General features: G+C 38.7%; 1 protein-coding gene across 8 annotated transcripts in view; it reads left to right on the top strand.

Moving 5' to 3' along the window:
- The first annotated feature begins 10,121 nt into the window (after positions 1–10,121).
- Positions 10,122–27,871, top strand: part of LOC121389972 (basement membrane-specific heparan sulfate proteoglycan core protein-like) — a 299,120-nt gene continuing 281,370 nt past the window's right edge. For all 8 annotated transcript variants that reach the window (XM_041521661.1, XM_041521663.1, XM_041521660.1 and 5 more), the window contains exon 1: positions 10,122–10,515. In XM_041521661.1, the coding sequence (XP_041377595.1) occupies positions 10,414–10,515 (102 nt within the window). In that variant the 5' untranslated portion in view covers positions 10,122–10,413. The remainder of the gene's footprint in view (positions 10,516–27,871) is intronic.

Genomic DNA, 27,871 nt, shown 5'->3' with positions numbered 1-27,871 from the left:
GACAGGATAGTACATACAACGGCCTTTGTTACACCAGTTGTGGAGCACTGGCTGAAACGAGAAATAGCCCAATGGGCCCACCGACGGGAATCGATCCTAGATCGTTTGCGCATCAGGCGAACGCTGTACCACTGAGTTACTTTAAAGGGAAAAACTACACTGTGTTAAAGGGAAACACTACGCTCAGTAACGCTGTGTCAGTATAATGATTAGTTACATAAGCCTTTGGAGATTTGTCATTTCTTCCAACGTTACATGATTGCAGTCTACAGGCTGGTAGGTACTGGGTTCGGATCATAGTCGATGCATGGGATTTTTAATCCAGATACCGACTCCAAACCCTGAGTGAGTGCTCCGCATGGCTCAATGGGTAGGTGTAAACCACTTGCACCGACCAGTGATCCATAAATGGTTCAACAAAGGTCATGGTTTGTGCTATCCTGCCTGTGGGAAGTGCAAATAAAAGATCCCTTGCTGCCTGTCGTGAAAAGAGTAGCCTATGTGGCGACAGCGGGTTTCCTCTAAAAACAGTGTCAGAATGACCATATGTTTGACGTCCAATAGCCGATGATAAGATACAAAAATCAATGTGCTCTAGTGGCGTCGTTAAATAAAACAAACTTTACTTTTTGATAGCAGTCTTTTCATTTAATACCAGGAGAAACCAACAACAGCAAGATGTTTGAATTGAACAAATAGTTTTGTTTCTCTTTCTCTGATAATATAATCGCTCTCTCTCTCTCTCTCTCTCTCTCTCTCTCTCTCTCTCTCTCTCTCTCTCTCTCTCTCTCTCTCTCTCTCTCTCTCTCTCTCTCTCTCTCTCTCTCTCTCTCTCTCTCTCTCATATTAATTAATCATCGGTACATTTGGTAATTCTGACACGTAGTCATCAGAGGAAACCCGCTACATATTTCCTAATGCAGCAAGGGATCTTTCATATGCACCACGCCGAAAACAGGATAGTACATACCACGGCATTTCATATACAAGTCGTGGTGCACTGGCTAGAACGAGAAACAGCCTAGTGAACCCACCGACGGGGATCGGTCCTAGACCGACCGCGCATCAAGCGAGCGCTTTACCACTGAGCTACGTCTCGCCTTTAACGGTGGGTTGATGTACACTTAGTTTCCTATTCATAAGTTTAGGTATGTGAGCACCGCGGCCCACTCTCTTTCCCCGCCCATGTAGTTATAAACATGTGACCGCGAAACTGTCGACGCCTTGAAAACGAGCGAGAAATGTCAACTGTACCGAATTCTTCCGTCTGACCTTTAACCGCGGAAGACCACAATGTCGAAAGAGATCGCATTTTAAAATCGGTTAAAATGAGAAATTTCAGTTTACCCCAGAATGATTTGTAAAGAAATTAATTACTATTCATGGAAACTCAGAATCCCCGAAGTTTATTTTGTCAGTGATAAAAAAAACTGAGATGACATTTAATTATTCCAAACAATGAATGATGGATACCTTGAATGACATTGGACGATTTGTTTTTTAAATCCCACTGCCCTCTTTCTTTTCTACCGGCCTCGGTGGCGTCGTGGTTAGACCATCGGTCAACAGGCTGGTAGGTACTGGGTTCGGATCCCAGTCGAGGCATGGGATTTTTAATCCAGATACTGACTCCAAACATTGAGTGAGTGCTCCGCAAGGCTCAATGGGTAGGTGTAAACCACTTACACCGACCAGTGATCCATAACTGGTTCAACAAAGGCCATGGTTTGTGCTATCCTGCCTGTGGGAAGCGCAAATAAAAGATCCCTTGCTGCTAATCGGAAAGAGTAGCCCATGTAGTGGCACAGCGGGTTTCCTCTCAACATCTGTGTGGTCCTTAACCATATGTCTGACGCCATATAACCGTAAATAAAATGTGTTGAGTGCGTCGTTAAATAAAACATTTCTTTCTTTCTTTCTTTTCTCACCTTTGAACTTCATCTCATTTCATCCTGATCTGGCAGTTCCTCCTATCTTTCAACTTCTATCACTGTCCACCTCCACATCCCAGTACTTGTCTTTTCAACCGTGACAGTTAAAGTTTGTTTTGTTTAACAACACCACTAGAGCACATTAATTTATTAATCATCGGCTGGTAATTATGATATATAGCTATAGAGAGGAAACCTGCTAACATTGTTCCATTACTAGCAATCGATCTTTTATGTGCATCATCCCACAACGGGATAGCATATACCACAACTATTGATGTACCAGTCGTGGTGCACTGGCTGGAACGAACAATAGCCCAAATGGGCCAACCGATGGGGATCGATCATAGACCGATCGCGCACCAGGCGAGCACTTTACCACTGGGCTCGTATCTCTTAGAGGAAACCCGGTACAATTTTGCATTTTCATTTTTATATGAACTTTCCCACAGACAGGACAGCACATGTATATGTAGTAGTGTTGGTATGAAGTGCTCCTACTGGCAGTAGCTAGTGGGAATTTCCCTATTAGCTCAGTTGGTAGAGCGCTGGGCTCTCATACTGAGTATCTGTGGTTCAAATCCCCTCAGTGGAGGTTGATTTTTATCTGTTACATATAGCATTTGATATACTGGTAGTGTTCATTTGGAATAAATCAATTCCCATCTGTCAATAATGTTAAACTTTTCTAATAAAACTAATGTATCAACAGGTAGCACACCTGTGGTACCTCGCATTTAAAGTTTGTTTTGTTTAATGACACCGCTAGAGCACATTTGGTAATTTTGATATATAGTCTTAGAGAGAAAACCCGCTACATTTTGCCATTAGTAGCAAGGGATCTTTTATATGCACCATCCCACAGACAGAATGGCACATACCACGGCCTTTGATATACCAATCGTGGTACATTGGCTGGAACGAGAAAAAGCCCAATGGGCCTGTCGATCGGGAACAATCCGAAACCGACCGCGCATCAAGCGAGCGCTACGTCCTGCATCTGCCTCACGTTTAATCTACCTGCGAGGATGTCACGTAGCTTTCAAAAGATTTAATTCTCACCCTCATTTTTCCTGAAAATCGCAGGGGTGTGTGTGTGTGTGTGTGCGTGCGTGCGTGCGTGTGTGCGTGTGTAAGTAGAGTAAGTATGTAAGTAAATGTATTAAACCTCAGAAAACTACAATATTTGTTTTTACAAATATTGTTTGTTTGTTTATTTATTATTTAAGGTATTTCATTTTAATGTATTTTCCAAAAATTTGTTTATTTATTTATTTATTCATTTATTCATTTATTCATTTCTTACTTATTTTTATTTTTTTATTTTTTATTTTTACCTTGGCATACCCACAAAAGAAAATCTAATTTTAGCAGGTGTGACATTCGTCTGGCTCATTACAAGGTGCAAACAGATCTTTTCAATTTGCGAGCGGATTGTAATCAAACACATGTAGATTGGACCGCTTACGTTACGTGTTCGTCTGACCTTTGACCTATTTACATGTTTTCACGTCGTTGCGCCAGTGCTAAATTAAACACGGTTAATTTGCCGCTCTCCTTCAAACTGTCTGGCGCGCGCAGACGTGTCTGAGGGTGTACCAGACATTCTAGTTTATCCACGATGTCTCTGGCCACAGAGACAAGACGTCGAGAAACCACAGGCCTTTTAGGGCCCGTAGGAACCAGGGGCGGGGTGGTCTATGTCCCCTCTCACACTCCGTGACGAAAATGTACCGGTGGTTTTTTTATGTCCTACTGTATATAAATAAAGGTAAAGGTATGGCTTGTGCCCCTCCCCCAACACACACACACACACACACACATACATACACACACGCGCCATATCTCCCATTAGAGATTGTCTCTAACCCCCCCCCCCCCCCCCCCCACCCCCTCCAGGTGTCGTTCCTACAAACCTGCGTTTCGAAGGCTGCGAAACGGGGCAGCGGAGTCCATGTAACGGTATGTTACTTCCTTTACATTTTCCTGTTACAGACCTCAGAAGAAACCCACTACCCGATTGATACTAGACCGACCGTGCATCAGGCGAGCGCTTTACCACTAGGGTTGTGGTAATCAACCAAGAATCACATTTAATCTAGAAAGAGCTTTTTTTTCTTCTTCCTTTTTTTCTGGCGAAAGGAAACTGCCCTTTGCCCCCTCCACGCAAGGTATGACCCGCCCTGAATATGTGTCAATCATCCCCAAAAATAATTATCTAAATCGATCACGATATTATTATTATCTTTACCTCCACGACCGTGGGGCGGGACATAGCCCAGTAGCACAGCGCTCGCCTGATGCACGATCGATCTAAGATCAATTCCCGTCGGTGGACCCATTGAGCTATTTCTCGTTCCAGCCAGTGCTCCACAACTGGTGTAACAAAGGCCGTGGTATGTACTATCCTGTAGGTGGGATATAAAATATCCCTTGCTGCTAATCGAAAAAAGTAGCCCATGAAGTGGCGACAGCGGGTTTCCTCTCTCAATATGTGTGTGGTCCTTAACCATATAACCGTAAATAAAACATTTCCTTCCTTCCTTCCACGATCGTGATGATGGTGATACCAGGGGATGCTGATCTCGTCAGTAGTGATGACGATCATGATAATGGTGGTGGTGGTGATAGTGGTGGTGGTGGTGATGGTGATGATGGTGGTGGTGATGGTGACGATCATGATGGTGGTGATGATGGTGGTGGTGGTCGTGGTGATAATGATTATGTTGATGATGATGGTGGTGGTGATGGTGGTGGTGCTGATGATGAAGAAGAAGATGATGGTAATGGTGGTGATGATGATGATGATGGTGTTGGTGGTGGTGGTGGTGAAGGAGGTTGTGATAAAGGTTGTGGTTATGATGATAGCGTGGTAATGATGATGAAGATGATGAGGACATTGATAATGAGGATAATAGCGGTGGTGGTGATGATGATGATGATGAAGACTGATAGTGAGGATGATGACAGTGTTGATGATGATGATGATGGTGGTGGTGGTGGTGGTGAAGATGATGGTGGTGAAGAAGATGATGATAATGATGATGGGATGATGACAGTGGTACTGACGATGACGATGATGATGTTTTCCTCTGTGTTTGTGTATGTGTGTCATGTCGACGTGCGTATGTGAATGTACGTACGTGCGTGCATGCGTGTGTGTGTGTGTTTGTGTGTGTGTGTGTGTGTGTGTGTGTGTGTGTGTGTTCTTTTTCATTATTACAGCTAAGTGTTTGGGTTTTCTATTTCAAAGTATGTGGGGTTGATGTAACTAGGTGAGATTCTGAATTAAATTGCCACGTTTTATTTATTTATTTATTATTGGCTGTACTTTTGGCAACAGCTTAAGTTTCATTAGCCAGACGAGTGTAGTTTTCCTTTATGAATGTATTGGCTGGTGTAACCAGAGGGTTATATAATACCGCTTTCCCTGTCGTAATTGGAATATTTTATGGCAATTTTTATTTTTAAGTCTGCGAAAGTTAGTCACCCAATCTGCTCACTGAAACCCGAGTCCTAACATACATAATGTTGAACCTGGTGTTTAGGGGTAAACGCTTATAAATAATACGTTTTAACGGAAACTCAAGGGGACAATTAAGGCATTTGGCCCGGTATGCATATTCAACGATATATAATGCACATTATTGCTTAATAACAACAAGTATAATCGTATAGTTAATTAATAAAACGGTTAAATGTGACGGCTATTATATATAATGGGCGCAGCCATTTTGTTCCATCCAAGTGAATACGCCCTCTGGCGAGCTGGTGGTTATGTAATACCTAACGTGTCACGTCAAGAATTAGTCTTCGAACTGAAGAAACAAAACATACCTGATTTTTGCGAATGCATCGCAATGTTCTGTAATAATAGCTATCCCAGTAAACCAGCAACCATTATATATTGTTTTTCAATACAAAATAAACCACCATTGTCAAAGTGTTGAAATAACTGTATTATGGTTTATACATAAATTAATCCATGTACTGAAATAATAATCGGAGTGTTTTCTTGTTTAATTGGTCTTTTCTCTCCGTGGCCTGTACCTGTGGCTCCTGATTGGCAGGTGTAGCCTATATTTAGACGGTCCCAAGACACTATGTTTAGACACACTAAAAAGACGTGCCACTTTTATTAAGATCACAGGGTATTGTGTGGTAACCGCACGGATACCCCTCCAATCGTAATGGGCATTATCAGCCATCCTGTTTTATTACTGTAAGTAATTTTGTAAAACCCTTGATTAAGTAGACTTTCCCATCTAAAATAACAAAACTGACCAATTACGTCGTCCCCCCCCCCCCCCCCCCCCCCCCCCCCAAAAAAAGAAAAGTATCACATGGGTATCGTGAGTGGTCGTTTTTGCTCGAACGTACTCTACCAATAGGCCTAATGATATGCATTTTTTCTTTGGATTTTTAAAAAAGAAAAATACTATAACTCCATTTCGTTCTATTGATGCAAATTGAAATATATTAAGTTAAATAGTTTATTATACTATCAAGTCATTTATGTTGTTTTACAAGTCAGGTTGGTGAAAGCGAAGCGCCTTGTCGTAAATTAGAGCGTTTGTTTACACTGTGCATTGAGGAGATGGACGGAGCTGACGTCATTTCGCCCCAAGCTATACCACCGGTCGTCACAAAAACGAAACAAAATGGCTGCCCCCAGTTAGCAGGAATAATCATGTTTTTTATTAACTCTAAAATTACGCGTTTTTCATTTGTTAAAGTGTCAGTATGTGTTGGTGGTCCGGGTATGCATCTTTCCAACACATAAGGCTCTTGTTTGAGTTGACCCTACCTTTAAAGGAAGTGGGTTTATGGGGGAGATATAAGAGGCTATAATCTGCAGAAAGGGTCAGGTATTTTAATCAAATTTTGTATTATTTCTCACAGTGATTATATATTTGTATTTTGGTCAAAACCATGTAAACTTGAACAAAACCATCTCTTTTTTTTCTGTCCCAGCCCGTACTCCACGACTAGCATATCAAAGAGCTAGCTGTGGGAAACTGCATATAAAATATCTCTTGCTGCTAAAGTTGAAAGGCAACGAGCTTCCTCTTAAGAATATGTGTCACAATTACCAAATGTTTGACATCTAATAGCCGATAATAAATATCAGTGTGCTCTAGTGGGGTCGTTACAACAAACACTTCAACTTTACAAAGAATATTACAGGCAGGCAAGTTTGCCTCTCCACACAATCCAGAATCCGAATGCCGTTTGGACAGTGATTCACGAGTGCATGTCATCACAACTGTATTTATTCTGATGATCTCTGTCCGGTGCTAGTTTTGATTAAGTAAACCAGTTTCGGAGTGGCAGTCCTCTTCATGGCGATGCAAGAGGAATAAAAACTCCAGTAAAGGATTTCCTCGGGAATGGCTGTCCTCCTATAAACGAGGCACTAGAGATTCGTGAAATCAACCACTATTTTGTCAAATGCCTATATTCGAGATACGGCCCTGATTATGTATTACAGGGTGTTTTTTTTGTTCAGATTCACAAGGCCGTGAGACGGGGAAAAGGGCTCTTTTCAACTAAAACATTACTTATTTTAAACATCCCTGAAATATATATAGTAAGACAACAAAATATTTAGCAGTTTTGTACCACTACATTGTACTTTAAAATCAAGCGCTACAGTTTGTTGTGAAAATCTCCTGTTACTTATATATTTGTGGTAATGTTTGGATAAAGTGCTCCTAGCAGTAGCTAGTGGGAATTTCCCTATTAGCTCAGTTGGTAGAGTGCTGGACTCTCGTACTGAGAGTCCGTGGTTCGAATCCCCTCAATGGAGGTTGATTTTTCTCTTACCTTTGGAGCCGACGTAAGGACTGGATGTGTTCTTAAAACAAGAATACAATTATAACCCAGTCGGGACCCATAATAATTCAACTACCCGTGGCCCATAGCTCCGGGACATAGCTTCATTTGAGTGGGGAGTATGTAGTAATGTTTGGATAAAGTGCTCTTACTAGCAGTAGCTAGTGGGAAATTTCCCTATTAGCTCAGTTGGTAGAGCGATGGACTCTCGTATTGAGAGTCCGTGGTTCGAATCCCCTCAGTGGAGGTTGATTTTTTTTGTTACATATTGACACATGATGCAACAATTAAATCCCGTGTGTGATTTCACTTTGAAAGACATACGTTTTCTTTTATTTAAGCACATTTACTGTATTGCTAAACGTGTTTGTCTCAGTATATAATCGCCAGAGAAAGAAAGAAAGAAATGTTTTATTTAACGACGCACTCAACATATTTTATTTACGGTTATATGGCGTCAGACATATGGTTAAGGACCACACAGATTGAGAGAGGAAACCCGCTTTCGCCACTACATGGTCTACTCTTTCCGAGTCATGCCTCGACTGGGATCCGAACCCAGTACCTACCAGCCTGTAGACCGATGACCTAACCACGACACCACCGAGGCCGGTCGTCTGCTTAAATGCGCAATCTTGCCTACCCATATGATTAAAGTTTGTTTCTGTTTAACGACACCACTAGAGTACATTGATTTATTAATCATCAGCTATTGGATACCATACATTTGGTAATTTTGATATAAAAGCAATATATATTTTATATGCACCATCCCACAGACAGGATAGTACATGCCACGGTCTGTAATATACTAGTTGTGGTGCACGGACTCGAACGAGAAATAAATAACCCAGTGAGACCACCGACGGGGATCGATCCTAGACCGACCGCGCAGCAGGCGAGCGCTTTACCACTGGCCTACGTCCCGCCCCATCCGCTTAAATGCGCAATCTCGTTTACCCATATGATAACAACATTATTCAAAGTACAAACACATCTGCAGTTTAAATAAATTCGTGGGTTATCACTACCACACCATCAACGGTTACTGTCAGCTGCTGCTAAACAATATACAAGGGCGGGTATCTGAAGGAGCGTAGCGTGGTCTGAACCGGGGGTGGGGGTGGGTGGGGTGTCGAATATGAACCTAACGGACCCATTTGTATACATTTCCCATGGGCATCTATGTGAATAGCATAATATTGCACAATAAAAAGAAATATATACTTTAACCTCAGCGGGGTTGTCGTTCGTTCTAAACTCGACCCCCCCCCCCCCAGCCTACGCCCCTGAATCTAGCTTGGGTCGAAAGATCGAATCCCCTTAGTGTACGTATTCTTTGATTGTTTTTCCCCCGACCCAGCCAGTGGTATATTAAATGCTGTGGAATGTGCTGTCCTGTCTATGGAAAAGTGCATAAAAAAGATCCCTTTCTGCTAATGGTAAAATGTAGCTAGTTTTCTAAAGACTACGTGTCAGAATTACCAAATGTTTGACATCCAGTAACCGATGATTAATAAACCAATGTGCTCTAATGGTGTCGTTAAACAAAACAAACTTTATAAAAGATCCCGTTCTGCTAATGATAAAATGTAGCTAGTTTCCTAAACAGTATGTGTCAGAATTACCAATTAAATGTGTGATATCCAATAACGAATGATAAATTAAGCGATGTGCTCGAGTTGTTAGCTAAAATAATAAATATATATACTCGATACGTTCTGATTACTGTAGCTTTAAACGAAAGTATGTTTGAAAACTGGTATAACAATTATGTGAATTGCTGATCTGAACCCGTTCTCAGCACCAAACAGGCGGTGCTGAAGAAAAACAATCTCAGCACTTTGGCACCAAGAATATACGGTTTCCAAGGAAACCTCCTCATAACTACTTCTCGAATCAAAAATGCCGTAGTTTCAGATAATATTAATAACACACACGCAAAAACCTTTTTATAAAAACAGTTTTTTAAATAAAAATTTGTAAAAAGTATGTATGCGTCCCGTTGGAAAAGTAGCCGCCTTATATCAACGATATGGCATACATCATCGAAAATAGCTTTACCAGACACGTAGGAATCGCATATATAAGATATTGCACACACTCCGATTTAGGAGGCTGTTCCGTCCGCCGAGCACACCCATGTGGTTTTCGTAGACACTAAAATAGTTTATATTTAGAAAGGTCCATGTCACATCTCAACAATCGCTACTGTATGCAGTAATAATCCAAACACAACGATCCAAATGTAAACCAGACATGACTAATATTACACCAACAAAATGCATCGACATTTCCATCGGAAATAGTTGAGTCGTTACGGGGGCGTGAGGGCGGCGGATGAAACTAAGATTTCTTGGGATCTCTGTTGCAAGTTTTCCCCATTCTTTTTAGCTGGGGAGAGGAGGACAGATCTAACGTATTTGCTGGTTTTTCTCCTCTCGATTTTGCCCAAGTCAGGCGAATACTTTTTTGGAGTTCGCGGACGCAAGGAAACATCGCAGATGTGCATTGTGTTTTAAAGGTGTTCTTTTTTCTTTTTCTTTTTTGGCGATCGAGTGAGTCGGGAGAGAGAGGAAAGGAAAGGATATTTTTCTCCCTGTAGGACGGGACGGCTTGTCTTTTTGACACGTCTTTCAGGAGGACCATGGCGATGATAGGGCAGACGAGATTTTACGGGCTGTGGTGGACTTTCTTTATTGTTGTTGTTACCGGCGTCTGTTTGGGATGGACCGTCGCTGACCAGGGTGTAAGTATGCAGTATATAAATAATAACATGCGCTGTCAGGGCCGTACCCAACGTAACGTAAGAGGGGTGGCTGTAAGTGTAACAAAAAAATATATATATCAACCTGTCTTAGATTTGGTCAGAACTCTCTGGCGACGTCAGAGATTGTGCCCACGACAGGCGTGCTTGAACAGTTTTTCTGAGAGAAGCATGCTAAAAATGCTCCATACACATATTTCAAAATATCAGGGACAGCACTGTAAATAAAAAAAGGGGAATCTTCTCCATGTCGCCATTCGCCCATTGTAGGTAAAAATGTCACTTTTTTTGTTATATTTCTAGGGTATGCAACAGCCCATTCATGATTCAGCCATTGCACTACTACCCCTAGGGACGGCCCTGACTGTATTAATTTTGTTTTATCATTTGCTACTTTATCAAAAAATCATATATGAAAACATGTCCATGTATGTATCCCCATGTGTGTACATGATTCAGGTATTACTATAATCGCCCCTCCTCACTACACTTTGATTGCAATACCCTACTCCTGTGCTATCTGTAAATATGAGAGAGAGAGAGAGAGAGAGAGAGAGAGAGAGAGAGAGAGAGAGAGAGAGAGAGAGAGAGAGGGTTTAAAAGAGAGAGAGAGAGAGGGTTTGAAAGAGATAGTTTGAGAGAGAGAGAGAGAGAGAGGGTTTGAAAGAGAGAGATAGTTGAGAGGGAGAGATGGTTTGAAAGGGAGAGATGGGTTCAGGGCTTCTAGATTATGGTAACCCCACTCCCATGGCTAGTGATATTCAGTGTTGGGCTAGTAAATAACTAATATTGCCATGCCCAACTACAAGTGAGAAAAAAAGTGTTTTAAGCTCTGTCTCCCTCTTTAGGTGACATATCTGATTATTATTATTATTTAGTAAAATTGTATTAACTAAAAGAAAATCAGGGCTAGTGAATTTTAAATTGTGACTAGTGGATTTTATTTTTAAAAATCTAGAAGCCCTGTGGGTTGGGAGGGAGAGATTGAAAAAAATTTGAGATGGAAACAAAGAAAGCGACAATGACAAATTAAGACTGAAAGAGAGAGTGAGAAAGAAAGAAAGAAAGACAGACAGATGAAGACAGATAGGGAGATATAAATCTCTATGTATGTATTGCCAGTAAATCTGAATTACAGATTATCCATTAGCCAAATACATGCATGGCTGCCTGTGCATACAAATGTACAGGTATTTATGTTTTATTGTACATACTACTACCACTACTGGTTAAAGACACACAGTCATATTTAAGTCTTGCTTGTTTGAAGATACAAACATGTATATCTTTTATATTGTACAAAACAATGGAAACTAGTTATTACTAATACAGTGTTATTTAAAAAAAAAAAAAAAAAGTTTAAAACACATTCATTACAGTTTTTTCATATGTAGGAAAACATTGTAATGAATGTGTTTTGTACTTTTCCTGTTTTGGGATTTTCGTAGTACTTAACAGTGTATAAAAAACCCCATAAAGTCTGTTTTTTTCTTTTTAAATATCTGGGGCTGAATTTAAGAAGTATTGTAAATATATGTAGATACACTTTGTAACAGAAAAACAGGAGCCCTTTGTAAATTTGGCTCTTAATATTTTTAATTAAAAAAAATGTTTTTGTTTTATTTCCTTATTTAAATATTCATTACGAACACATTTTCATTTGTTTCTTCTTTCTTCTACATACATGTACAAATGTAGGTTATTTGTGTCGACCTGGTTTGAATCTATTCAAACCACTGGTGGTTGTACATGTACATACATTCTACATACTGTGTGTATGTATGTCGGGCTGTAATTCTAACATGTTTGAACATCTGTGAACACTCAACATTTCCCGACTTCTTTATTAAAGCACTAAGTAGTTGTTCAGCTACAGTGAATCACACGAGGGGGCTGTCCAACGTGTGACAACGACCCCAGACTGCCGATGGTGGTGTGACTTGGGTTTGAATATTGCTAATTCCAGGACTTTAAATTGCACAAAAGGGTGTGCCAAAAACAAGTATGCCCCAAAATAAGCAAGCTCAAATTATGTGCAAACATGCTTACGCTCATAACATTGCACTTCTAAATCAATGGATTTGACATCCAGTAGCCGGTGATTAATAAATCAATGTGCTCTATTGGTGTCGTTACCGGCCTCGGTGGCGTCGTGATTAGGCCATCGGTCTACAGGCTGGTAGGTACTGGGTTCGGATCCCAGTCGAGGCATGGGATTTTTAATCCAGATACCGACTCCAAACCCTGAGTGAGTGCTCTGCAAGGCTAAATGGGTAGGTATAAACCACTTGCACCGACTAGTGATCCATAACTGATTCAACAAAGGCCATGGTTTATGCTATCCTGCCTGTGGGAAGTGCAAATAAAAGATCCCTTGCTGCTAATCGGAAAGAGTAGCCCATGAAGTGGCGACAGTGGGTTTCCTCTCAAAATCTGTGTGGTCCTTAACCATATGTCTGACGCCGTATAACCGTAAATAAAATGTGTTGAGTGCGTCGTTAAATAAAACATTTCTTTCTTTCTATTGGTGTCGTTAAAGGCATACTGTCACAGATTTAAGGACCTTATTTCTCTAAAAATGGATAATAAATAGAAATTACATTAATTGTTGGAAACCAAATCTAGTTATTGCATCACCTTAACTGAACCATAATGGAGTGAAATCCATGTCAACCCTCTCGGCAATTTTAGTTTTTAAATTATTGACCATCGCCATAATTCAATTGTTTTTACAAAATATCGTTAATAATTGGAGTATGGTGGTTATAAAGATGGTTGAATAAAGTACATTTAGGAACAAATAAAATTATTTTTGCTCAGGTAATACTTTGTTAGACCATTAAATAGGTCAGTGTTCTGTGACAGTATGCCTTTAAACAAAACGAACTAAATTAATGGAATGTTCAGCTGTAATTAGATTAAAATCACTTGAAATGTAATTTCTGAATATGTACAATTCTTTATCAGCTAGTATCCAGGGCTTCTAGAATTTTTATAAAATCTACTACCCGTGGAATCAGTAATTTTTAAAATTTACTAGCCACAATAAAAAATTCACTAGCCTTGCTTTACTTTAAGTTAATACAGTTTTCACTAAATAATAGTAATAACCGGATATGTCACCTAAAGAGGGAGATAGAGCTTTTAAATGCTAACATTGAGGGGTGGGGTGGGGGCAGGATATTCATATTTACAAAATAGACTTAACTGTAACATTTGAGAAAAAAAATTCACTTGCCGTCAGGCATGGTAATAGTAGTTATTTACTAGCCCAACATTGAATATCACTAGCCATGGGAGTGGGGGCTACCATAATTTAGAAGCCCTGGTATTATTAACATTACTGCACTGAAAAAAACCCTGTTCTCAAATTAGTAAGATCTAAAGTGCTGAATTTTATCCAGATTTTATAAAAATTCTAGAAGCCCTGTTATCCTACATCCAAAATGAACACCACTTATTCAATTCTATTCATTTCAATTTATTGTACAAAGCACTCACAAGAAATAGGTACAAAAAGAAAACCAAAAACAATGACAATATATTAAATACAAATATATGTAAATTAAGAGTACTTATAGGAAAGGACAATTAAGGCATTTGGCCTGGTATGCATATTCAACGATATATAATGCACATTATTGCTTAATATCAACACGTATAATCATATAGTTAATTAATAAAACGGTTAAATGTGACGACTATTATATATAACGGGCGCAGCCATTTTGTACCATCTCAGTCAGTACGCCCTCTGGCGAGCTGGTGGTTACGTAATACTTAACGCGTCACATCAGGAATGAGCCTTAGAACTAGAGAAACACGATCTACCTGGTTTTTGCGGGATGATAAATAGTCATACATTGCAATGTTCTGTAATAATACACATCCCAGTAAGCCAACAGTAAGTATATCCAGCACTATATATATTATTTTTCAATACAAAATAAAATACCATTGTCAAAGTGGCTACACAACAAGTCGAAACAATTAACAATGTTTTGCCCATGCATTAACCTACGTACTGAAATGATACACAGAGTGTTTTCTTAGTTAATTGGTCTAAGCTGTTAGTTGCTTCTACCTTTGATTCCTGATTGGCAAGTGTGTATTTGATTGGTAACCAGACGAGCCAATTAATTGACGCTGTCTAGACACAAAAATACATACCGGTATTGTGGAATATTACCTGTCGCCCCTAAAATTGTAATGGACATAGTTTATTACTGTAAATAGTTCTGTAAAACTATTGAGTAAGTAGATTTTTCCATCTAAAAACACAGAACTGACCAATTACGTAGTCCCAAAGAAAAGAAAATTATCACTTGGGTATTGTGGGTTGTCGTTTTTTCTCCAACGTAGCATATCAATAGGCGTAATAGTGTAAATTTTTCCTTTGGATTATTAAACAGAGAAAAACACTATAACCCCATTTTTTTCCGTTAATGCAACTTAAAATATATTTAGTTAAATAGTTTATTATATTATTACTTCATTTATGCTGTTTTACAAGTCAGGTTGATCAAAGAGAAGCGCCTTGTCGAAAATTACTGCTTTTGTTTACACTGTACATACAGGAGATGGTCAGGAGCTGACGTCACTTCGCCCCAAGCTATCCCACCGGACGTCACAAAAACGAAACAAAATGGCTGCCCCCAGTTAGCAGGAATAATCATGGTTTTTTATTAACTCTAAAATTACGCGTTTTTCATTTGCTAATGTGTTGGTGGTCCGGGTATGCATCTTTCCAACACATAAGGCTCTTGCTGGAGTTGACCCTACCTTTATGGAAATTATATTTTGCCTATAGACTTTTAATATTTATAATTTGTCTTAATATATATATATATATATATATATATATATCTATATATCTATATATATATACAGCGTCTCATCCCAACCATTGACCCATTACTGATATATCAAAGGCCGTGGTATGTGCTGTCCTGTCTTTGGGAAAGTGCATATTAAAGATCCCTTGCTGATACAGGTAGTCGATTAACCAGGTGTTTTTGTACATTTGGCTATGTAAATGGAACGGTGCAGGGACTTCCTATGTTTATAACAGGGCTATTCTATTATGCGGTATGCAAATAAGTGGGTTGCACTGTACTGGAACAATGTAACAGATTTCTCTTGAAGTCAAAATTACCAAATGTTTGACATCCAGTAGCCGATGATTAATAAATAGTGTGCTCTAGTAACCGTAAATAAAATGTGTTGAGTGTGTTGTTAAATAAAACTATTTCCTTCCTTCCTTCCTTCCAACTGACAGTACTTGTAAGATTTGTTAACAGCAGGAATGGAACCGGTTGACTCAGCTGGCGGTTGACTCATTGGTCCTGGAACCTAATGCTGTTTGTACAAGTGTATCATTTGAAATACATGTAAGTTAGTGGGCGAAAGGCTTTTCCAGATTGCATGACAGGGGTTATACATGTAGGTGGGTGTGGTCATATAGTGTCCTGTAACCTGATCATATTTCTTTATGATGCCAGCATCTTCTTCTAACAGGGCTTCTAGAATTCTTATAAAATCCACTAGCCATGGGATCAGTGATTTAATTTTTTTTATTGGCCACAATTAAAAATTAACTAGGCCTACTTTACTTTACTTTAAATTTAACTAAATAATAGTATTAATCAGATATGTCACCTAAAGAGGGAGATAAAGCTTGAAAACACTAACATTGGGGGTGGGATGGAGACAGTATATTCATATTTACAAAATAGACTTAACTAACATTTGAGAAAAAAAATTCACATGCCGTCAGGCATGGTAATAGTAGTTATTTACTAGCCCAATATTGAATATCACTAGCCACAGGAGTGGGGCTACCATAATCTAGAAGCCCTGTCTTCTAGATGTAAAACTCAGCATAACTAGTAGAAACATAAATTCAGCAGACCCAAATGAAAAGATAACTTCGGCAGGAAAAATCCAATCAGTGGAAACATTAGAAAAATATGTAATTCAGGGCTCGAATTTACGAATTTGTCTCCCACGGCAATGTTTTTAAAAGAATTATCATGGGTGAAACGGCCCACCGACGACAATTTTGAGCCTGCCTATGGCATTATTCTTTTAAAAGTGACATTTGCAGCAAATAAACATGACTGAAAGGTTATTTTGTTGTATGTAGACATTTCAAATGTGCAAATATTAAATATTGGCAATTAATGTACACCAGGTATATACATTTTACCATTGTTGAGGAGCTTTACCGATGGTACAAAAGTGCCATCGGTGATGCTTTCTACCTATGGCAATTTATATCTCATCGATGGCAATTGCCATTGGTGGCATCATTAAGTTTGAGCCCTGGTAATTGGATGACATCACAGTACAATGTATTTCAGTTAATTCACTTATCTACACCGGTCACGCCCCACCTTTAGCGTGCATGTACTAACTCTTAAACAGAGCCGTAGTATGCGTTATCCTGTCTGTGGGATGGTGTACATACCACGGGCTGGAATATGTAATAGCCCAGTGGGTCCATAGACGGGGATCGATCTTATATCAACCACACATCAGGCTAGTGCTTTACCACTGAGCTACATCCCACCCCAGACTAAAACGAGAAATAACCCAATGGACCCATCAACGGGGATTGATCCCAGACTGACCGCAAATCAGGTGAAATGCTTTACCGCTGGGCTACATCCCACCCTATTGATGGGGATTGATCCCAGTCTGACCACGCATCAGGCAGACACTTTAGCACTGAGCTACGTCTGACCCCTCTGAAAACACAGAAAGGGAACGAAACACGGATTTGTGTTCTTGCCTGGCCTAATATTAATCCGATCAGACAGCAAGATCAAGGGTTACATGGACACCCAGACACACAAGTTAATCCAGGATAGAGATGTGGGTTCCACCTTTCATTGGCTGCCAGTTGTGGCATGGAACCAGTCAGACGAGAAACCTCGACCTTTGATCACAATCTTAGCCTTGGATTCTGCATGAATGCTTTCATGTTGAAAATCTTACAGAAATCGTTACTGAAATGCTTACTCATGTATTTGGGGGTGGGATGTAGTCCAGTGGTAAAGTGCTTAATTGATGCACAGTCAGTTTGGAATCAATCCCCGTTGGTGGTTCCATTGGGGTATTTCTTGTTATAGCCAGTGCACCACGATTGGTATATCAAAGACCGTGGTATGTGCTATCCTGTCTGTGAGATGGTGCATATAAAAGGTCCCATGCTATTAATGGAAAAGTGTAGCAGGTTCATTCTTTAAGACTATTGTCAGAATAACCAAATGTTTGACATCCAATAGCTGATGATTAGTGAATCAGTGTGCTCTAGTGGTATCGTGAAACAAAACAAACCTTAACATTACTCATGAATGTATCTGGACACGTGCATGAAAACTGGAATGTGGTGATATGGGTCCTAGGTTTGATCCCCATTGGCAGACCTGTCAGGGTTTTTTTACCCCCAGTCTTACCCAGTTCTCCATGACTTATTTAATTAAAATGGTGTGGTATGTGCTGCCCTGTCTGTCAAAAAGTGTGTAACAACTGAAAGCAAACTACATGCATTATTAAACAACAAGTTAGATAAATGATATCTAAGCCCATAATAAAATATATTTTACATTTTCATCCCCATCTGCTGTACAAAGGATAAAGGAAGGAAATGTTTTATTTAACGACGCACTCAACACATTTTATTTATGGTTATATGGTGTCAGACATATGGTTAAGGACCACACAGATATGGAGGGAGGAAACCCGCTGTCACCACTTTATGGGCTAATCTTTTCGATTAACAGCAAGGGATCTTTTATATGCATCATCCCATAGACAGGATAGCACATACCACAGCCTTTGATATACCAGTTGTGGTGCACTGGCTGGAGCGAGAAATAGCACAGTTGGGCCCACTGACGGAGATCGATCCCAAACCGACCGCACATCAAAAAAATATAAAATTTAGATTAAATTATAGCATTTATTTTGTTATGAACTTATGTTCTTAAAGACCAGCTTGACAGAGATTTAAGCATCTTTTTCAACTAGAGTAGTTTATGGTGCAGGTAACATATGTATACATATTGGATAGCAATCAATAGTCTCAATAGTGGTCATTTCATTAGACATACGTTTGCTTTTGGCATCTAGGTCATCACCATGGAACAGCTAATAAGATGTCATTAAATTGGCCACCAACATATGTGAAATACTGCTGTGTGATACTACATATATTTAATATGACATTTTTTCAATGGCTGATTTTTATTTTTGTGGGATGCAGCCATGATTGCACCTCTGTGTTATCCTAAATTCAGACTGAGGGATGCAAAATATCACCATACTTCCCCTCTAATGCCAGTTATTTTAAGGAGTGCAATTTTCCCTCCAGCATTTTAAGGAACATGATTTTTCACACTCCTGGATTTGACAAAAACAAAAAAGTTTCCAGCAGATGTTTAAAAGATATATATTCTTCATGTGTGTTCTTTTCTCTTTGTTTGGCCTTGGAATATTTCTACCTTACAACAATGACAACTCATTATCATAAGTGGTAAATAAAATATTCTACCTCTGTGTATGTGTGTGTGTTCACCGTCTGGACTTGATGACAAACCAATTACAGTATCTGTTTGCAATTCATAAGGAAACTTATCTATTTAGCTCGTACAATGTGCAGATTCACTCGATACAACACTGCCACCTTTGTAGATGTTGCCAACCGGTCACGCTTCACCAAGCAAGACAAACACCAAGCCGTTTGCCAAATACTGATGGCTTGTTTGTGTTCTTTTTAGTGGCAAGTTTTTCTCCCATGTAGTCGAATAGATGCTAGTATTTGTTGCTTTTAACTTTAAGTTTTTTCTTCTTTTTTTCCCTTCTTCACATAGTTCCCCCTCTGTTTTCATTTGGTGGTTGGATGTTCATTAATTTTGTAAGTTGCAGTCAATGTGGAGGTTTTAAAGGGTTTTTTTCCACATAGTCAAATAGACTGATATTTGTTTTTTTCTCCCTCTGTTTTCATTTGGTGGTTGGATGTTGATTTGTAAGTTGCAGTCAATGTGGAGGTATTAAAGGTTTTTTTTCCACATAGTCAAATAGACTGATATTTGTTTTTTTCTCCCTCTGTTTTCGTTTGGTGGTTAGATGTTGATTTGTAAGTTGCAGTCAATGTGGAGGTATTAAAGGGGTTTTTTCCACATAGTCAAATAGACTGATATTTGTTTTTTTCTCCCTCTGTTTTCGTTTGGTGGTTGGATGTTCATTTGTAAGTTGCAGTCAATGTGGAGGTATTAAAGGGGTTTTTTCCACATAGTCAAATAGACTGATATTTGTTTTTTTCTCCCTCTGTTTTCGTTTGGTGGTTAGATGTTGATTTGTAAGTTGCAGTCAATGTGGAGGTATTAAAGGGTTTTTTTCCACATAGTCAAATAGACTGATATTTGTTTTTTTCTCCCTCTGTTTTCGTTTGGTGGTTAGATGTTCATTTGTAAGTTGCAGTCAATGTGGAGGTATTAAAGGGTTTTTTTCCACATAGTCAAATAGACTGATATTTGTTTTTTTCTCCCTCTGTTTTCGTTTGGTGGTTAGATGTTGATTTGTAAGTTGCAGTCAATGTGGAGGTATTAAAGGGTTTTTTTTCCACATAGTCAAATAGACTGATATTTGTTTTTTTCTCCCTCTGTTTTCGTTTGGTGGTTGGATGTTGATTTGTAAGTTGCAGTCAATGTGGAGGTATTAAAGGGTTTTTTTCCACATAGTCAAATAGACTGATATTTGTTTTTTTCTCCCTCTGTTTTCGTTTGGTGGTTGGATGTTGATTTGTAAGTTGCAGTCAATGTGGAGGTATTAAAGGTTTTTTTTTCCACATAGTCAAATAGACTGATATTTGTTTTTTTCTCCCTCTGTTTTCGTTTGGTGGTTAGATGTTCATTTGTAAGTTGCAGTCAATGTGGAGGTATTAAAGGGTTTTTTTCCACATAGTCAAATAGACTGATATTTGTTTTTTTCTCCCTCTGTTTTCGTTTGGTGGTTAGATGTTCATTTGTAAGTTGCAGTCAATGTGGAGGTATTAAAGGGTTTTTTTCCACATAGTCAAATAGACTGATATTTGTTTTTTTTTTTCTCCCTCTGTTTTCGTTTGGTGGTTGGATGTTGATTTGTAAGTTGCAGTCAATGTGGAGGTATTAAAGGGTTTTTTTCCACATAGTCAAATAGACTGATATTTGTTTTTTTCTCCCTCTGTTTTCGTTTGGTGGTTGGATGTTGATTTGTAAGTTGCAGTCAATGTGGAGGTATTAAAGGGTTTTTTTCCACATAGTCAAATAGACTGATATTTGTTTTTTTCTCCCTCTGTTTTCGTTTGGTGGTTAGATGTTGATTTGTAAGTTGCAGTCAATGTGGAGGTATTAAAGGGTTTTTTTCCACATAGTCAAATAGACTGATATTTGTTTTTTTCTCCCTCTGTTTTCGTTTGGTGGTTAGATGTTGATTTGTAAGTTGCAGTCAATGTGGAGGTATTAAAGGTTTTTTTTCCACATAGTCAAATAGACTGATATTTGTTTTTTTCTCCCTCTGTTTTCGTTTGGTGGTTAGATGTTCATTTGTAAGTTGCAGTCAATGTGGAGGTATTAAAGGTTTTTTTTCCACATAGTCAAATAGACTGATATTTGGTTTTTTCTCCCTCTGTTTTCGTTTGGTGGTTGGATGTTGATTTGTAAGTTGCAGTCAATGTGGAGGTATTAAAGGGTTTTTTTCCACATAGTCAAATAGACTGATATTTGTTTTTTTCTCCCTCTGTTTTCGTTTGGTGGTTAGATGTTGATTTGTAAGTTGCAGTCAATGTGGAGGTATTAAAGGGTTTTTTTCCACATAGTCAAATAGACTGATATTTGTTTTTTTCTCCCTCTGTTTTCGTTTGGTGGTTAGATGTTCATTTGTAAATTGCAGTCAATGTGGAGGTATTAAAGGGTTTTTTTCCACATAGTCAAATAGACTGATATTTGTTTTTTTCTCCCTCTGTTTTCGTTTGGTGGTTGGATGTTCATTTGTAAATTGCAGTCAATGTGGAGGTATTAAAGGGTTTTTTTCCACATAGTCAAATAGACTGATATTTGTTTTTTTCTCCCTCTGTTTTCGTTTGGTGGTTGGATGTTCATTTGTAAATTGCAGTCAATGTGGAGGTATTAAAGGGGTTTTTTCCACATAGTCAAATAGACTGATATTTGTTTTTTTCTCCCTCTGTTTTCGTTTGGTGGTTAGATGTTCATTTGTAAGTTGCAGTCAATGTGGAGGTTTTAAAGGGGTTTTTTCCACATAGTCAAATAGACTGATATTTGTTTTTTTCTCCCTCTGTTTTCGTTTGGTGGTTGGATGTTCATTTGTAAGTTGCAGTCAATGTGGAGGTATTAAAGGGTTTTTTCCACATAGTCAAATAGACTGATATTTGTTTTTTTCTCCCTCTGTTTTCGTTTGGTGGTTAGATGTTGATTTGTAAATTGCAGTCAATGTGGAGGTATTAAAGGGTTTTTTCCACATAGTCAAATAGACTGATATTTGTTTTTTTCTCCCTCTGTTTTCGTTTGGTGGTTAGATGTTGATTTGTAAATTGCAGTCAATGTGGAGGTATTAAAGGGTTTTTTCCACATAGTCAAATAGACTGATATTTGTTTTTTTCTCCCTCTGTTTTCGTTTGGTGGTTAGATGTTGATTTGTAAGTTGCAGTCAATGTGGAGGTATTAAAGGGTTTTTTTACACATAGTCAAATAGACTGATATTTGTTTTTTTCTCCCTCTGTTTTCGTTTGGTGGTTAGATGTTGATTTGTAAGTTGCAGTCAATGTGGAGGTATTAAAGGGTTTTTTCCACATAGTCAAATAGACTGATATTTGTTTTTTTCTCCCTCTGTTTTCGTTTGGTGGTTAGATGTTGATTTGTAAGTTGCAGTCAATGTGGAGGTATTAAAGGTTTTTTTTACACATAGTCAAATAGACTGATATTTGTTTTTTTCTCCCTCTGTTTTCGTTTGGTGGTTAGATGTTGATTTGTAAGTTGCAGTCAATGTGGAGGTATTAAAGGGTTTTTTCCACATAGTCAAATAGACTGATATTTGTTTTTTTCTCCCTCTGTTTTCGTTTGGTGGTTAGATGTTGATTTGTAAGTTGCAGTCAATGTGGAGGTATTAAAGGGTTTTTTCCACATAGTCAAATAGACTGATATTTGTTTTTTTCTCCCTCTGTTTTCGTTTGGTGGTTAGATGTTGATTTGTAAGTTGCAGTCAATGTGGAGGTATTAAAGGGTTTTTTCCACATAGTCAAATAGACTGATATTTGTTTTTTTCTCCCTCTGTTTTCGTTTGGTGGTTGGATGTTGATTTGTAAGTTGCAGTCAATGTGGAGGTATTAAAGGGTTTTTTTCCACATAGTCAAATAGACTGATATTTGTTTTTTTCTCCCTCTGTTTTCGTTTGGTGGTTGGATGTTGATTTGTAAGTTGCAGTCAATGTGGAGGTATTAAAGGTTTTTTTCCACATAGTCAAATAGACTGATATTTGTTTTTTTCTCCCTCTGTTTTCGTTTGGTGGTTGGATGTTGATTTGTAAGTTGCAGTCAATGTGGAGGTATTAAAGGGTTTTTTCCACATAGTCAAATAGACTGATATTTGTTTTTTTCTCCCTCTGTTTTCGTTTGGTGGTTGGATGTTGATTTGTAAGTTGCAGTCAATGTGGAGGTATTAAAGGGTTTTTTTCCACATAGTCAAATAGACTGATATTTGTTTTTTTCTCCCTCTGTTTTCGTTTGGTGGTTGGATGTTGATTTGTAAGTTGCAGTCAATGTGGAGGTATTAAAGGGTTTTTTCCACATAGTCAAATAGACTGATATTTGTTTTTTTCTCCCTCTGTTTTCGTTTGGTGGTTGGATGTTGATTTGTAAGTTGCAGTCAATGTGGAGGTATTAAAGGTTTTTTTCCACATAGTCAAATAGACTGATATTTGTTTTTTTCTCCCTCTGTTTTCGTTTGGTGGTTGGATGTTGATTTGTAAGTTGCAGTCAATGTGGAGGTATTAAAGGGTTTTTTCCACATAGTCAAATAGACTGATATTTGTTTTTTTCTCCCTCTGTTTTCGTTTGGTGGTTGGATGTTGATTTGTAAGTTGCAGTCAATGTGGAGGTATTAAAGGGTTTTTTCCACATAGTCAAATAGACTGATATTTGTTTTTTTCTCCCTCTGTTTTCGTTTGGTGGTTAGATGTTCATTTGTAAGTTGCAGTCAATGTGGAGGTATTAAAGGGTTTTTTTCCACATAGTCAAATAGACTGATATTTGTTTTTTTCTCCCTCTGTTTTCGTTTGGTGGTTAGATGTTCATTTGTAAGTTGCAGTCAATGTGGAGGTATTAAAGGTTTTTTTTCCACATAGTCAAATAGACTGATATTTGTTTTTTTCTCCCTCTGTTTTCGTTTGGTGGTTAGATGTTCATTTGTAAGTTGCAGTCAATGTGGAGGTATTAAAGGGTTTTTTCCACATAGTCAAATAGACTGATATTTGTTTTTTTCTCCCTGTGTTTTCGTTTGGTGGTTGGATGTTGATTTGTAAGTTGCAGTCAATGTGTTTTGGGGGACAAGATGTAGCCCAGTGGTAAAGCGTTCACTTGATGTGCAGTCGGTCTAGGATCGATCCCCACCAGTGAACCCATTAGGCTATTTCTCGTTCCAGCCAGTGCTCCACAACTGGTGTAACAAAGGCTGTGGTATGTGCTATCCTGTCTCTGGGATGGTGCATATAAAAGATCCCTTGCTGCTAATCGAAAAGAGTAGATCATGAAGTGGTGACAGCGGGTTTCCTCTCTCGATATCCGTGTGATCCGTAACCATGTCTGACGCCATATAACTGTAAATAAAATGTGTTGAGTGCGTCGTTAAATAAAACATTTCCTTCCTTCAATGTGTTTTGGCAGCTACTGCTGCAACCCCCTCCGTCTGCTTTTCATGATTTTAATCACATCTTCCTGCATTCAGTAAATAAATACAGCTTCCTTCTTTCCAATGTAATGAACACCCAGGGTTTTAGATCTCATTAATTTGGGAACAACAGGGTTTTTTGTGTGTCTGTTTTAAGCACAGGAAGATGTTTTTATCACAGTAATGTTATTAACAGCTGCTGTAGAGTTGAATGAGCCTTTCAGTTAATGTATTATGAAATGCATTTGCCAGTAAAGTTATTACCAATATATTTGTTCACTAACTTGTTTTGGGGGACGATGTAATTATGGTATATACATGTATACATTAGGACCCTGTTTTATGGAGTGATCTTAGCACTAAGATCATCTTAAGGTGATCCTAGTGGTAAAACCGCTTCGTGGTTTCCTTCCCTCAGAATATGGATATGTGTGTGTGTCTGGCTCAGTCGATAGAGTGCTCGCCTGACAACCAGTTCCAGTTAACCAGTTAACGTCCTTAACCATATGTCCGACACCATATAACCGTAAATAAAATGTGTTGAGTGCGTCATTAAATAAAACCATTTCCTTCCTTCCTTCCTTCCTTCTATACACCCTATCAGTCATACATTAATTGGGTTTCCTTACCCCTGAATACAGGGGTGGGGGTGGGGAAGGATCTAGCTCAGACAATAGAGCATTCGGCTGGCAACAGTTCTGATTTTTTTTTTTTTTAATCACTGATCCAGACACTTATACAATGTTTATACTGTGTGGTCTCTATACACCCTATCGGTCATACATTAATTGGGTTTCCTTCCCCCTGAGTACAGGGGTGGGGGTGGGGAAGGATCTAGCTCAGTCGATAGAGCATTCGGCTGGCAACAGTTCTGACTCTTGTTTTTAATCCAGACACTTATACAATGTTTATACTGTGTGGTCTCTATACACCCTATCGGTCATACATTAATTGGGTTTCTTTCCCCTTGAATACACGCACAGCCCAACCGATAATTCTTTTGACCATGAAATCGCTTTAAATCAACCACGACATGTATTTTTGCTCGATTGTACTTTCTGTTTTACTTAGTCAGCAGAAGTGTTGTGTTTGGGCTAGCTCTTTGATTGTGGGCTGGTCCGTAAACAAGCTGGGGCTATATATATATAATGTTGCATTTTTCAATATATGATTCATAGACTGGTAGTCAAAATGACAGCTGTCTAAGCAAGCCTTGTCTACCAGTCTATTTTAGGTGTCTGCACTCTATTGGGGGTTGTATGACTTAAAAGTCTAGTGTGCAGATGATAGGTGTTATCTCGTGTTGAGTTGAGTCAGGTGTGCTGTCAATATCTTCAATGTGCTCAGTTCGGTAATTGTTCTGTCCTGTTTTCCAGGTGTTCATCCATCCATCCATCCATCCATCCATCCATCCATCCATCCATCCATCTATTGATTATTTTAAAATTTCATAAGTCAGTGTATTCGTTGGTCATTCAGTTGGTTTATCAATCCATATATTTGATTGTCTATCCATCCATCCGTTGATCCATTCATCCATCCATCCATTCAAATATCTATTCATACATCCATCAATTCATCCATCCATCCATCCTACCCCACCCTTTTTATTCATCCAACCATCAATCCTTCACATCCATCCATCTGTCCAAACATCCAACCATCCAAATATCCATTGTTCCATCTATCCATCCATCCATCCATCCATCCATCCATCCTTCCATCTGTCTGTCCATCCATCCATCCATCCATCCATCCATCCATCCATCCATCCATCCATCCATTAATCTGTCCAATTGTCCACCTGTCCATTCGTATAGTGATCAGCCAGTGACTTCCTATTTTAAAATGTTCTCAGTGTCATTTCACCAGCGTTTGTTTTATTCATGCTGATATTGATTAATTATTAATGTAACTATACTACATCTAACGATATAATGTCCAGATGCTCTTATATTTATGAAGAATAATCTACTGAATATCAGTGGTAAAGCGCTCGGTTGATGCATGGTTGGTTTGGGTTCGATCCCCGTCGGTGGGCCCATTGGGCTATTTCTCGCTCCAGCCAGTGCACCATGATTGGTACATCGAAGGACGTGGTATGTGCTATCCTGTCTATGGATGGTGCATATAAAAGATCCCTTGTTGCTAATCAAAAAGAGTAGCCCATGAAGTGGCGACAGTGTGTTTTCTCTCTCAATATCTGTGTGGTCCTTAACCATATGTCCGACGCCATCTAACTGTAAATAAAAATGTGTTGAGTGCGTCGTTAAATAAAACATTTCCTTCTTTCCTTCCTACTGAATATCTGTTGCTTTGGAATTTGTGCACTCTAGAAACCTAAGATTACCTGAAACGGTAAATCTCTTTGATGTCTATTGGCAGACAGGTGAACACATAGAGATTACAGGTAAATCAGGTAAGCTGGCCTGTCTAACCCTAGCAGGCCTGCTGTACAGTGTTAACAGGACTTGTCAGTGCCCTTCCAGTATCGCTGTGTTTATTCTGGTGTATATCCAACCCAAAACTGGTGAATCATCAGAAAGTGAATTATAAAATTAATAATATAAGGCCAAATTTATGAAGCAAGTTTTTAAAAGACATTGTAAATGTATGTAGTTACATGCGTGTAAGACAAAAACAGGCTTTGTAAACAGTAGATTACAATGTTTTTGACAAATTCAGAACCAAAGTGCTTTAATGTCCTTGGCCCGTGCTTTTAAAACTTTTTAGTCCAGACTCAATCTCTAATGATGTCACATGCATACAGTTTGTATGGCGTTGTCATGACATTAGTGTCTCAGACTCTATTAGAGTCTCGAGTCTAGACTCTAAAAGTTTTATAAGCATCAGGCCTGGACCCTGTTTTATGAAGCAATCTTCACCGGCCTTGGACATAAGGCTGTACAGGGTTCACAGCCCAGTATCGGCTCCCACCCAGTGCAAGTTTTAATGACTCGGTGGGTAGGTGTAAGACCATTACACCCTCTTCTCTCTCAATAACCACTGACAATTAATCCACTGTCCTGTCCAGATAGCTGAGGTGTGTGCCCAGGACAGTGTGCTTGAACCTTAATTGGATATAAGCATGAAAATAAGTTGAAATAAAAAAGTGAAGCAATCTTCACCTTAAAGACATAGCTACATGTACCTTATGCACTTGAGGTGATACTAGCACTATGGTCGCTTTGTAAAATGGGGCACTGATACGTCAATCTTTAATTCATTTAGGTTAGTTAAAAATAAAATTTATTTGATTAAATCAATAAAAATCATTGATCATTTAAAAAAAGAAGACATAAATAAAAACACTTGAAGATATTACAACAGTAAAGAATATAAACTCTGGTAAACAAGAATCTTTTGAGAAGGTCATCATTTAAACATTATTTGCT

The sequence above is a fragment of the Gigantopelta aegis genome, chromosome 15, assembly GCF_016097555.1.
Source record: "Gigantopelta aegis isolate Gae_Host chromosome 15, Gae_host_genome, whole genome shotgun sequence".
Classification (NCBI taxonomy): Eukaryota; Metazoa; Mollusca; class Gastropoda; order Neomphalida; family Peltospiridae; genus Gigantopelta; species Gigantopelta aegis.
This window is presented reverse-complemented; position numbering and strand designations above follow the sequence as displayed.